At 40.4% G+C, this 14,470-nt stretch overlaps 1 protein-coding gene across 1 annotated transcript in view; it reads right to left on the bottom strand.

Annotated features, from left to right (window-relative positions):
- The window catches only part of SLC25A13 (solute carrier family 25 member 13), a 707,445-nt gene extending 693,561 nt beyond the window's left edge, over window positions 1-13,884 (bottom strand). Inside the window, exon 1 of the mRNA XM_078663721.1 lies at window positions 13,777-13,884. Coding sequence (XP_078519847.1) covers window positions 13,777-13,788 — 12 coding nt within the window. The 5' untranslated portion in view covers window positions 13,789-13,884. The remainder of the gene's footprint in view (window positions 1-13,776) is intronic.
- Window positions 13,885-14,470: the final 586 nt, after the last annotated feature.

Below are 14,470 nucleotides of genomic sequence, written 5' to 3'. Positions count from 1 at the left end.
TGTCACTATTGTTGAATAGTGTAGCTAGTTTGTGAAAATAACAATGTGACAGCTCACAGGTAAGTATTATAAGTACATTTATGCAAAAAAATGTATTTTATGACATTATTCCATTTCCAATTGTGGTGACCTCATACTTAAAAGTACAATCCAAATATATAAAATAAGACGCTACAAGTATTTTCGGTGATGATTTCACGGAGGTCCTATTCATATAGTCTCTATGTTGTGACACGTGTGTCATTACGTCGGTAACTTCTTCAAGGTTTATGTGTCCAAAAACCATCAGTCCAAATAGTTGTGAATGCTCCCATAAGTAAGAGAAGCACCCGTAATTTGCGCAGCGATACTATGATCATAATATGGTGCGCTGCGCCGAAAATAGGGGGGCATATCAAAGCCCTCAACACCATACTAGAATTACAAAACCTACATCTGAACCTTTTTATCTTGCAAGCCTACGCCAAATACATGAAGTAGGATTTACATATATTTGTCCCCTAATATTGTTACGCAAATTACAGTTGCTTCTCTTACTTATGGGATCATTCTCAACTATTTGGACTGACGTTTTTTGGACACCTAAGCCTTGAAGAAGTTCGTAAAGAAACACGTGTCAGCTGTTTCCATCAGTGACAACATAGAGGCTACATGAATAGGACCTCCGTGAAATCATTAACGAAAACAACGCTTGTAGCATCTTATTCTATATATTTGGATTGTACTTTTAAGTATGAGGTCACCACAATTGGAAATGGAATAATGGCATTAATTTTTTTGCATAAATTTACTTGTTGGACTACTTACCTGTGAGCTGTCAAATTGTTATTTTCACAAACTAGCTACACTATTCAACAATTGTTACATAAATACTTAAAGAGTGCCGAGGTAAATCTGTGTTGTTGTTTTTATAATGTATTGGGGTGTGGAATGTTTATCTCCTGTCGCCCAGGAATATCGTTTGTGGTCAAGGACAAGTCAGCATGTTTATTTTGTCAACAGGACCAAAAGGCTCAACACCCCTTTGGCTACCAGTTTACAGTACTATGGTACGGTCATGGGAAAGAGGATTGTCTTTTGCTACTGCAAGATAAGCACCCAAACGTACAAGATTCAAGATGGTATATTTGGTTCATCTATTCAAAGCCTTTACTATTAGGGTGAATGCTCAAAGGATCTAGAGTTCTCAGAAGTAGACCTGGATACCTTTAACAGGTATATGTTTCAGGCGTATTCCTAGCAAGCGTTTGTGAATTCAATATTCGCATGAGCAAATACACATACATCCTTATGCTAAATGCAGCTGAGCAAATGCAGATTCACTTGTAAAAACTTTTCTTTTTTCTCCAGAGGGAAATCTTTTCGCCATGGAGAAACTGCTTTCTCACCCATAACAAAGTTTTAATGAAATGAAATGAAATGAATGATTACGCTCTTGTATAGCGCACGACTACCCGTAGGCATCTCGGCGCTTGCTTAGGGAACCCATCCTGGTATTCCCCTGTGAGATACCCCAGCAGGGTGTCCACAAGGTGAAAGCCAGGCATCCCGCCGCGAGGGGCCGTAGTGGAGATTAAGCAAGCTATTGCCCAGAGTCGCAGAGTGTGACCCCGTGAGTTGAGTAGGCACCGGAACGAGAATTATCGAGTCCGTGGAATTTTTGAGCCCGAGACCCGCCAAGGCGGGGAATTGAACCCTGGTCCACAGCTGATCTCAGCTTCCGGGTCTGCCGCCTCTAACCACTGAGCCACGCTTCTCGATGGTGCCCCTACCAGAAGTACAGTTCTAACCTTTTCCAGGAAAGGAGGTGGTTGGAGGGGAATTTGTGAATAGTCTTAAACATGCAAGTTTGAAGGTGTGCACAAACTGACCGTACGCTCCAGCCTTGGAATAATCATTTCCCATCTACTTCTAGCGTCTGAGTAGACATGTTCGTATGAAAATCTTCATGCAGGACAATTCTTTTATGAATGAAAAACCAAATATTTCAAGTGTAAGTCAAATCGGCACCATAGAGAGCCCATAACATGTTGGCTATGACAAGACTGGGCAGTTTATCTAATTGCAAAATGTAAACACCCAGTCACATATACAGCATTTAGCATGAGCTCACAAATATGGCAAGCATGGAAAGTGTGGCACATGAGATGAAATTATATGTCCAGGAATTACATAATGTGGTCACTGAGGTGTACTCCTTGAGCCTAAGTTGTCTATCTAAGCGTTAGACAGCTAGCATTTACAGTAAAAAAAAATGAGAACGAATGAATGAGGTAAATGTGCCAGAGAAATTCATATGATGCTTCCTTTGAAATTAATGTAAGAAAGAGAGCGATGGCATATTCTGAATTCTGCTAGAATCAGAACTCTGTCATAATGAAATGCTGGCATAGTCAGAGTCCAAATGTGATCATAAGGGCAGTCTAAACTAATTCCATTCATTAAGACTTTCAGCGAATGTAGAGCCTATGAATATTCAAAGATTAAGCACATATAGAGCCCTTGCATGTTCAGAGTTAGGTATACATCAGAAAAGTGTATAATCAGAGCCTTGATAGAACCCTAACCTAAGGATGCATGGCATTATCAGAAAAACTATTCTCACAGCTCTGATACAAAAATGATGTCATCAATTATCACCTCATGGCACGGGTTGTTTTTTTAACAGAACACGTATGTTTCTGAAGCATCTAGTCTCGTGGGCAAGTAGATATTTTATACAATTCCACAGCCCTGTGGAAGTTGAGAGGAGGAGAAGGAAAATCAGTCAAATTTTTCAACAGTCAGTGCAAGAGTGTCCAAGTAAGTTGCACCAACAAAAGCATGCACTTTTTAACTTGGCAGGTGGAGTCCCACACAACTTTCAAAAACACCCTAATAACACCACAATTTGGGCTGAGAATCTCAGGAATTGCCAAGCCTCACATATAGTATTACATTCTATATTTCTGAAGAAAAAAGCATGCATTTATTTTTTCAAATCATTTTATTTAGGAAGATTTGTAAATCGGGAACCTATCTTGGAAAGAATAACGGTTACTGTAACCTAACTGGATTACAGTTTGCAAAGTAGGGGTTCAAGGTATACATCTCAGATTATTTCAAGGAGGTCTGGGAAAATCTATGTAGAAGGCCGAGTCCATTGTGCTTTGGCTCCCAGAACACAATTTCAAGGATGCTTGTGTTTTACTGGTAAGGTGTGTGGCATGCAGCCAGTGGCTCTGAGATGCCATGATCAATCGATGATCAGTCAAAGAAATGTTTGAAGAGAAATGGTTACTACTTCCCTTAAATTGATTAGTGAAGGTGCAACTCTGATGAAGAAGGCTATTTGTTTATCTTTAATTTATCACAATTGGGTATTTCAAGCCTCATTAATGTTTGGCTTCTAGCAGCATGAGCGCATTCTGAGGCTTTGAACTTATTCAGGGAGAAACTATTTTGATGAACAGCACTTTCCACCTGTTACATGATAAAGAAAAAGAAAGGAGTGTGATTCTTGTGGGAGTGAAGTGAGCTGAAATCACTCTCGAAGCAGACTGATGCATGGAGGGTGGATTTTATAGGCAAGATGGAGCAATTTGAAAAACTTGTAAAGTGCATTGCCACCATCTATGTACCTAGGTTATGCCCTGGAAGTCTAAACCACTGACAAAATGTCCTTTTCATAAGCAACTTAGTTTAGTATCATGTGGTTCAGAAATGTCATAATGCTGGGCTTAGAATTTTCGTTTCAATAAAAAAAACATTATTTGAAGAAGAATGCAAGTGTGGGTAAGAGGTCATTGCAGTGTGTCATTGGAATAATGCAAAAAAAACACTATCAATTAAAACAATCTACGTAGCTTCCCTTAGTACTAGTCCTCTAGACAAGTATAAGAATGATCCTTCTCAACTAAACAACTGCGACACAATTACTCTGCAAGATGACACCACTACCAAGGGCATCATCCATCTCTGAAAATTGCACCAGCTAATTCAATGTAGATCTTTCAATGTGAAAAGTCGCTCTGAAGTGGAATTGCAGTATAGGAAATACCCAAAACAAAGGTTTTTATTAACAAAATAAACATGAGTGTCCTACAACAGCGACAACAGGGACCACTAAGGCATTAGAAAAAAGTGGGCATATAAATAGAAGTGTTGATACAGCATAACACCACTTGACAAAGACTCGGCATATGTTAGAGTAAATCAAGAAAAGTATGTCAAAGAGGCCTTTAAAGAAAACAAATCTTATATTGTCCCTCTTTCCCACAACACAACATTTGTGTTGTTTCGCAAAACTGGCCAGCTGAAAATTGACTGCGAGTCATACCAGCCCATTTCCATATTAAACAAAATCCTGGCTACAGTTCTTGCAACCCATGTGAATACATTAGTCACGACGTTAATACACTCAGACCAGCATGGCTTTATCCCCCACCAGATGCAATAAGCATAATGTCAGGTGATTGTTTAGTTGTCTGGAAAAACAAGCAGAATTATAAAGCCAACAACGATTTGGGCTCTTGACGCAGCTAAAGTTTTTGACTGTCAAATGGACGTATGTAATGGCTGTGATTTGGAAAATGGGCCTTGGCTCGCAATTACAGTCCTAGATTGAACTCTCAAATGTTTCCCCATGACACAAATGCAAGTTAATGAGCTCTACTCGGAACCATTCACTCAACAAAGGAGAACATGGCAAGATGCCCCCTCTTGTCATCACCCTTCGTATCAGTATTATAATATTTGGCAAACTGTTTACATGTGAAGGTCTAATCTGAGGGCTTCAAAGGAGCACACAATGAGATGAGTATATATTATTGTATAAGGCTGAAATCCTACTATATATTGCAGACCCTGCCACATATATTGACACGATGTTCTAAGGCTTTAAACTGTTTGGGAAATATTCCCGGTATCAGCATCAATTGGCACAAGTTTGTACTGATCTGCTTTTGGCCTGGGATCATACTGTAGAATAAGTCTCTGTTTTCTCAGTTCCAAGTGAATGTTTTTCATACCTGAGATTCCAAATCACAAAAATGTGGAAGAATTCCACAGACATAACCTGGGCAAGATCCTGTCTGAGAATCAGAGAGATGATCAATAATGGTGCTTTGTTTCCCTTTCACTTTTAGGGCAGGCCACCCTGAGGATCATGCTCCTAAGGTCTGATACATGCTGCATGCAGACCATGATGTATTGAGCGCTACAGACATTCTTTTAAAGACACATTATGCACATCACTGTGGACCAGGCACACCCATGCATTTTTCTAAAGACACTGACAAGTGGAGCATATAAAAAGAAAATAACATTGCCAGATTTCCAAATGTAGGTGTCCCATCTACTTGCAAGACATTAATGGACTTTCATGCACCACCATGAACCCTTGATATGCTATGAAAAGACTGGGTACCAAGTGGTACTATATCGCCCCAAGAAACATGATGACCTGTCACAATGCACCACCACTGTGACTAAGTTGTGGAAGGTGCCCAACAGATGACTAGGATCGGAAAACAAATTGACTGGATTATATGAACAAGTAAGGGACTAAGAAAAGAAAACAGCTGCAATGCTTTCACAGATGGGGTATTACAGAAAGATCCTAATAAGGAGATAATGGGGGCTTGACCAACTGAAGCCCTTTGCGCAGGTAGCCAAGACGTTCAGTTCTGAGCCCACAGAAGCCTTTCTATAATAAAGACACTCATACAAGTTGCAAACTCATACTTGAGAGGATGCCCAAACACCAGCCCATGGGACTACAGGCTTTCCTCAAAAGAACTGGTCCAAAGCAGTCTCCATGATTTACAAAATACTAATTAATAAATCTCTAGGAGAAGCAGGAAATTTGAGGGCCAAAAGGGAAACAGACTTGGGAGACTGAAAAACACAGACTGGAAGGAAGCACTGCAATACTCACAAGAAATTGCTATCTGCATAGGTTTTCGATTGGTACAAATAAATGTGCTGCATAGGGTCTACTATTTAACATGAACAAAGGTCCTGAGCTTAATTAGACATATGAGTAAATTTTCAATATAGAACACAATAGGGACTATATACTTGACCTGTCCAGCCGGACCAGGATTTTTATTTTTACAATCAAAGACAATGAGTAGAAATACAAAGGGGATTACTTATGATAGGGCACAATCCTGTACCCAAGCATTAGAAGAAACAGAGAATAGAAATAAGAGTTAGAACAGAAAAATTCACAGGCAAGGAGAAGAGCAATCTGGACACTTTAAAATCAGTGTAAGCAGTGTTCTCCAGAGTGGAACATACAAACAATTACACAATGGTTACATGTATGCCCACTAAATGAAGTCGACGTTTCGATCCTAGTGCTCAAGCACTTCACTAGGATCGAAACGTCGACTTCATTTAGTGGGCATACATGTAACCATTGTGTAATTGTTTGTATGTTCCACTCTGGAGAACACTGCTTACACTGATTTTAAAGTGTCCAGATTGCTCTTCTCCTTGCCTGTGAATTTTTCTGTTCTAACTCTTATTTCTATTCTCTGTTTCTTCTAATGCTTGGGTACAGGATTGTGCCCTATCATAAGTAATCCCCTTTGTATTTCTACTCATTGTCTTTGATTGTAAAAATAAAAATCCTGGTCCGGCTGGACAGGTCAAGTATATAGTCCCTATTGTGTTCTATATTGAAAAATTACTCATATGTCTAATTAAGCTCAGGACCTTTGTTCATGTTAAATAATCTATACCCATGGTCCTTTGCAACCTTTTGGGTCCCCCTTGTTTTCATAAAAGCATAGGGTCTACTATAACCAAATTAGGCTGCAGATAATAGGGAAAATGGAGCCTGATCAGTGTCTGACTGTAAGTGGTCAGGTGCAAGATTTCAGTACAGCTTAAAGCTCTGCCCCCGAGTGATGACGTAGTGGGATGAAATGTATAAATGCTTGAATGAAACACTAGGGGCCAGTTAACAACCAATAATACAGTACTGGGAATACGGAGGGATGTTACGATACAAAAATACAACAGAATGTTCTATAACCTGGGTCTCATGATTGCCTAATGGGGCATAGCCAGATACTGGGATTGGCCAGAGATTCAGGACCCGACACATTGCTATATCATATGAACTAGGGTGTCAGCTCAAAAGTATGTGTACGAATGCAGAGGCAGCCTCAAGAAATATTTAAAAAATGAGGGACCTAGCAGGAAAGTCCTTGAAAATAACAAGGGACTAAGAGTAATTTTATTAAGGAATTATACTAACCAATAAGAGGCGAAAGGAGGCTGCCTCTTCCCGCATATTTACTCTCAGAGACAAAGATAATATAGGTTTCAATGATCATTCCAAGTCTCTAACATGAGTGTTGTAGAGCAGAAGGTTAAGTGAATTGACTGATGTAGAATGTGTTTTGTAATAACAAATCGTTTGAAAACCCTAAACTCCTCAAATGCACTGGTAATGGTAAGTAAGTCAAACCAATTCTTCTTGGACTTAAGATCTACAGCCACCTGAGTTAGACCCATTACCAAGACATATAAAGGTAAGAGAAGAAATCAGAGCAGGATACTGCAGCTTGGAGCTTCATATACAGCCCATTAGTTGGATGGAAAAGGGGGTGAGGAGTGGAAGATACCACAGAACCAAATACATTTTTCCCCTGGTACTGATAAACCTCACATCAATTCTGACAAGGCCCATGCTTCAATCATGTTAAACAAGTAGGAAAGTTGAGCTTGTATTTAATAAAGATGCATCCGTGAACCCTAATATTTCAAGAGCTGAAATTATACCTACAAAGCTTTGTCCTATGAAAGCTACCTCAACTGAACTGCCTTTGAGAACACCTACAAACACTCCAACAACTCACCCGGTTTTCCCATGAGCAACAGCACAGAGAACATGGGACACCAACACTTATTAGCTACCAGTGAAAAAGAGATCTATTTTAATAAGCTCTTTATCCCTCAAATATGACCAGTAATATTTACTGACAGAAACAACAGCATTATTAAATGGCTAGGCATCTGAATACCTGTCCGGCGACATAAGAGGCATTTCAGGTGAATGTGTGCTCAACAAATAAGTAAGCCCAAATGGGCCAGTCAAAGACAACAACTACCAGTCCCATGTAGATTCACACAAGGTTCCAGTGTTGTCCCTATGGTCTTTAATCTCTGTAATGAGCTGGAGTGCATCAGATTGCCAATTACGCCATGACATACATAAAAAGGTAATGAGCCTGCAACGTTTACATACCTTAACTTGACCGGAGAATAAATGTTTATAACCTACCTGAAACTCAATACAACTAAACCAGAATTGGCAGTTATCGCCAAACACTCAACTCCATCACAATTCAAACACAGCTCAGAGATACAGGATTGAGAGAATTCAGACCCCAGCTTACAAATCGCCAATGCATTGTTCCTGCATCAGGTCCCCCAGATATCACATTAGCAGAAATTTGCCATTCATAAACAACTCACTATGAAAACACAAACTGCATGGCGTCAGCTTTTGGCTCCACAACCCAAGCCATACCTTCCAGAACTGGAAATGTAAGCGCTGGTGTTCTTGCTTAGATAGTGGCAGTACCCCCAACACAACAACTGCACTGCTAAAAAGCATCCTTAACCCGCCCACTGAGGGAAAAAGGAAATGTGTTTTCACTCGATCCAACTACGATTGAGCCTCAACACAATATGACATGAACTCCTTACCATCCTCTGACAAAACTATGAAGATAAACCCTCTAATACACCTAGCCAAAGAACTGTCTATCACTGGCGTCTAACACAGCACCAAAAGTCACAACCTCAGATGAAAATGGCACCAAAATAGCAAAAAAGGAAAATTGGAAGTAAGCCTATCCCTCTAGGCACATAGGCTGTGGGACAACAGTCTTCCTAACATTAGATTAGTTAGCACCTTCTCTCTTGCATTTCACTCCATCAGAACACATTGAGAAGTGGTGGAGTATGATGTCACTGGCAGAACTGAACGGTAAAGTGTGTTTATGGCTACCTTATGTGGAAGTTGAAGATAAACTGAAAGTAAGTCTGCTAATTATTTGATCTGCAATGAAAATGCATATCTGAAAAACTCAAATGTTATGGTTTAGAAAGCCAATTTGTAAAGTAATGTTTTTGAAAGACGTTTTGTTGACATAAATAGGTCTTCTCTAATTTGTTGAATACCATTTTAATGTGTGCAACATAGGTCACTTTTAAATTCTATTTCATAAATTCTGGTAGCATTCCCAGACGCTTCGGCATCCCTGTCTTGATAGAAGGCAGAGCGCCAATTAGACCATAAAAACCCTTATCAGCTAATGATTGGGAACCAATAAAGTTAGTTCGAAGATTCTGAAAAAAGTCCGTCAGTGAGTTTGCATGTTTTCGATGCATGGAAATGATTTTACAACTTTGTATTGGTTGGGCAATAATCATTGCGACAGAAGAACCATGAGTTATCAAAGAACTGATAACATGCAAATGTGTGTTGAAAAAAAACGTCACGCTCCAGCCAGAGCAATCACAAAGATCACCCTGTCCCTCGGATTATTATGTTTTTTTACAACATTCAAGGTAAACGCTAAAAACTCGGGATTTGTACAGATGCAGATCTCTTGTACATATCCCAATAAGAATCGATAAAGCAAGGCCTTTGCAACTTGGGTCGATGGTAAACTATTTTTTAAACTGCAAACATACCGAAAAATACAATTTTAAAAGAAAAATTCCATGTCTAAACCTATGCTTAAAAACTGTCTTACAGAAGGAAAGCATAAATTTGTTTATCAGGTCCCTGCCACTAAGAGACTGATTCTTTATGGGATTTGAAAGAATCCAACGTCATTCCTGTTTTGCGAGGATGGAAGGCATCTACTATCAGGTCTTAGTCAGGTGAAATAATGTAGCGCCTTCAGACCCCCTTGGTCTGTGACTAGGTCTTTACAAAAATGAGCTCTTAGGAGTAAAGATATCATTTTTGTAACTGTGTGAACAAAGTGGTCTCGCACCTATACTAATGCTCTAGGCTACTGCCAGTGTTCCAGTGCTTAATCTGACCTATGTCTCAGTTGCTTATATCACCTTATTCCTAAGCACAGATGCCTCATGAGGGCCTTCTTGAAAGGTATTTCTTCAGGTATGTTCCTCAAGGCAAGAGGCAATTGCGTTCCATTCTCTACAAGCCAAAACTGAAAAGGAACATCCACCCCATATTGTATGCTAAAATTGTGGCACTCAAACTTGGAGTACAGACGAGGACAAAGCGGGCAAGACAGATGGTGTTGATGGAACCTATTAATCAGATATTATAGTCACGTTAATATAAGGCCTGCAGCACAAAAACCAGAGATTTAAAAAGGATCTTTTCCATAACAGGAAGCCAATGTAGACTGTAAAGGTGTCTAGTAACCAAGTCCCACCTGGGATTGCCCTAGTATGGTGAGCAGACGCATTTTGTATAGATTGCAATCTTTTGACCCATTTGTCCAGGATGCCCAGAAGAAGTATATTCCTGTAGTCCAGCCTGGCAGAAATGGATACACAGACAAATGTCTTGCGGGCAGATAAAGGAAGAAGATCCATACATTTTCTGATTCACTGCAATACATCAAAGCACGCCCCAGGCTACAGAAAAGACCTGGGAATTATAATCATGCTTGTTGTCAATTCGGACCCCGAGATTACAGGCTACTGAGGCAGGAGAAGGGGGAAACTTCTTCAGCCACTCATCAGCATAGACGATAGTAACTCTCTTGAAGGGGTCAATAAGTTTAGCCTGGGGTGCCATATAAATGTTAAATAATGAAGGGCTAAGAGACAAGCCCATGCTTTAATAAGGAATTGTTATATGTCAGTGTGTTATAAATAATCTTATGATGCACAGTCAAATCGCTTATCTAGGTTAAAAAAAAGTTCTAGAGATTTAACAAAAACGTTACCACTAGTGGTCAAGTTTTTATTTAAATTTACCTTTGCTTGTGCACTTTGGCCATTATTTAGGGGTTTAAATCTCATGAGCTACATCTGTCATTCGACTGGTGACCAACATTTTTATACATTTAACCCTTTCTAAGCACCATCATTGATAATTTATCGCACACCAACAATCAATCCATCAGAATGTAATAGTATAATGTCTGGAAAAACAGAAAAGTCTTCTTCAAATTGTTTGTTACAAAAAGTCTGATAGCAAAAAATATACCAACAGATCCCCTGGGAAAACAACCACTGTCCAGTAAATCCAGTAAAAGTTTATATTGCTCACTAACCACCCATCACCAGCGAGGGAACTGGACGGGCAAACTGGGACCTAATAACCCACAGGCTTCATTCATCATCAGTTATATCAGTACAACAGTTGACACAATGGGTCTTCTGGGCAACTGTGGTTTATGGAGATACACAAACCTCTGCGTCTCGTAAAGGTCTCGCATTGGAGAATTTCTTCTGAGGAGAAAAATATCTAAAGAGGGAACTGCACAGGAGATGGAGTGTGGTTAGAGATACAGCTTCCTCTTTTGATTCGCATGAAACTATCTCAAAGAAGAGACACGTACTGGACCAAGCTCTGTATATCTGTACCTATTGACATCCAGTGAAGAAGACTCCATAGACCCACAGAACTATTGGCTGAGTGGATTTCCAGCAGCACTGGTTACAGTGAGCATTCTTACCCCGAATTCTTAAGTACACCCTAGTTCAGTTTTTCTAAATATGGCTAATTTCAACCCTAAAAGGATGAAGGTCCAAGACAGCCACTACTTGGTGGCAACATTCAGGTTCTTATAAGGAGCATGAGTGAAAAGGTTCAGGCATACTATTGTTTTCAGATAAATGTCCAAGTATTTTGGGGGTCAAGGTCACATTAATTCAAACACTTTCGTTAATAAGAAATGAAAATCAAAAAGAACACTCCCCTACTGCTCTATTTGTACCCACTCCTTGCCCTCGAGGTCATTCAAAAGCCCTTACGACTTCAGAGATTGCTGGGGGCAGGATAAGGAGCTTGCCTTGCCTACCAGAATTTGCTACTGAATGGTCAATTTCACCACATGCCCAAATAGTTTTTTATGTCCGCAGAATCAAAGGCATTTCAGCCACAGTGTGCTCAAAGGATAGGAAAGGGGAGTGAAGTGGCTGTTTTTTTTATATTAAGTACCTTAATTGAGTAGAAATCCGTGTATTTTGATTAAGCTTAAGGGCTTAAAGAAATACCATGAGGCACTCTTGTTTATTTAAAAACTGTTGATATATCTCAAACTCCTACACGTAAAACAGACGGAGGTGCAGCAAGCGGCCTCTCGTGAATAAATGTGTTACATGTCTATACACTTGCATCACATCAAAACGTTCATTTATATTCTTTGTGGCGCAAAAGAAATAACAACAAACAAGACGTTGCTGTCTGTTTTACATAATATTATACTGCCAAATGCATGAAGTATGCCAGAGCAGGAAAACAAGTGCGAAAAACAACATGTTACGTTTCTACCCAGGGAGATAAATCCCCGTTCATAAACAGAAAAGGGAACCGTTGTGTTTAACAACAATAAATAGCTATTACATGAAATCTGTTACTTGCCAAATCGTACAATCAGTGGATTCTGACAGCTGTGAAGCACACCACTGTTTGGCCTGAATTATTTCAGAGATTGGAACACCTGTGTAGTATGTCACAATTACCATGCACACCTAATTAGTCAACTAGGAGTCGTCACAAACGGTAGGGCAAATAACCCAAAATGACAACTCGGCAAGCGAAATTAAAGGGGCTGTAAGTTTACATTGCTGAACATGAACCAGACGTCCTCTCGCGTAAATTTCATACTGCAATGGCTTCTGACATATGCATCTAGTCTGATATGGCCAAGTCACAGGCTTTTCATTTTGTCCATCATGATAGTCTTCGGGTGTTAAGAGAAAGAGAACGCTAACCAGCTCAACTTTACTTGAAAATAATGCTCCGGTTACTTACCGGTAATCTTCATTATCCTTAGTCCGTATTCCTCGTCACAGTCAATTACTTGACCGAGACGGGGATCCGGTCAAGAGGTGGATTCACCTCACGAGTAACTGACTGTGACCAGGACGTAAGGATAATGTAAACCTTCTTCTGAATTTTTTTTATTAGTGGTCACAAAACGAGAGTTAATATATCACGAATAACCTTACAATAATAGCTTTGCAAAAAAAAAAAGTTAGAAGACTGCTGAAACGTTCACAGCGAAAAAGGAAAGTAATCAAATAGACAACTGCAGCGGTGAGACTTCCAGAACACTGTGGCAGATATTTCATTTAAGGTCTTTTTCTGAAAACTGCAATCCACTTTGAAGCAGGATGTGTTTCCCTCCGCCAGGTACTACTGTGAAGTAATAGATGGGTTCAACTAGAGCAGCGAGTGTTTCTTATCAAGGGGAATTGCGACGTGAAGGTGAATTGTCAGCTGCTATGCGGTGCTTTGATGGGATAATTTAAATTCACATCCTTGCATAAAACCACTTACGTTAGGGAAAGCCTCATATCCACGTTGTGCGCAAACCCAAAGAAACTGCTTCTCATCAAAATGCAGTTTATTTAGGATAAGAGGGCATGACCCCTCCATCGTCAAAAATGTATTATTATTTTTAAACATTGGGCTGTTATGAGGTTTGACGAATATTCTGAGTTCGTGTTGGCAGTGTCTGTGTCAGTGCTGCCTGACTACTGTGAGCACCTGCAGCACAGCGAAAAACGTCTGCTACTGTCTGACCCTTATGACAGTAGCACTGCTAGACTTACCTTGGCAGCCATGCTTCCCCACTTCACATCCGAACGTTCCCCGGGACGCTGCGTGCCTCCGCTTTCGCGCTACGTACATCTGAGGAAGACGCGACCTGCTGATTGGCTGAGGCCCTGTCTAATTCCACCTCCCACTGTTTGCTGCCTGATCACGTGATGGCACAGCGTCCTTCGGCTGGGTGTTTGAGGGCACTGGCAGGCGAGTGGAGGTTTCTGTTTGTGCAGACCGGTGGTAAACCGTGTGAAAGCACAAGCATCAAAAGGTCTCCCAGGACGGCCTTTCCCGGGAACAAAGGTTGAGCAGGTAGCTGGAGAACTTGCTGTGTGCTGCCAGCTCTGTAACCTCAGATGTCACTACAGGGGCAGAGAATTGCAGCGTGTCTTGTCTGTGCTCCGAAGGGACAAGCATGCATCTCAAAATGCCGAGGTCAATGTTTAACGTTGCTGGAAATATTCCATCTTCGGTGAATTGCAGTGTTTTGAACTATAACTCGGTCTCGGAGCAAGAACGGAACAGTCCCAAGAAAGCAACTTCCCAGAAGTTGTTACTCCTAGGGCTGTGTCCCTTCAGAGTGCTGTTGGATAGTAAAGAGTCTAAATATAGAGAACGGTAAGAGTACAGTAGGTGTTCGAGTTATAGACAGATATTTTTAATTGTAGTTCTTGAAGTTCAGTTGAAGGCAATTCGCAGTAG

The sequence above is a fragment of the Lissotriton helveticus genome, chromosome 10 (assembly GCF_964261635.1).
Source record: "Lissotriton helveticus chromosome 10, aLisHel1.1, whole genome shotgun sequence".
Lineage (NCBI taxonomy): Eukaryota > Metazoa > Chordata > Amphibia > Caudata > Salamandridae > Lissotriton > Lissotriton helveticus.
This window is presented reverse-complemented; position numbering and strand designations above follow the sequence as displayed.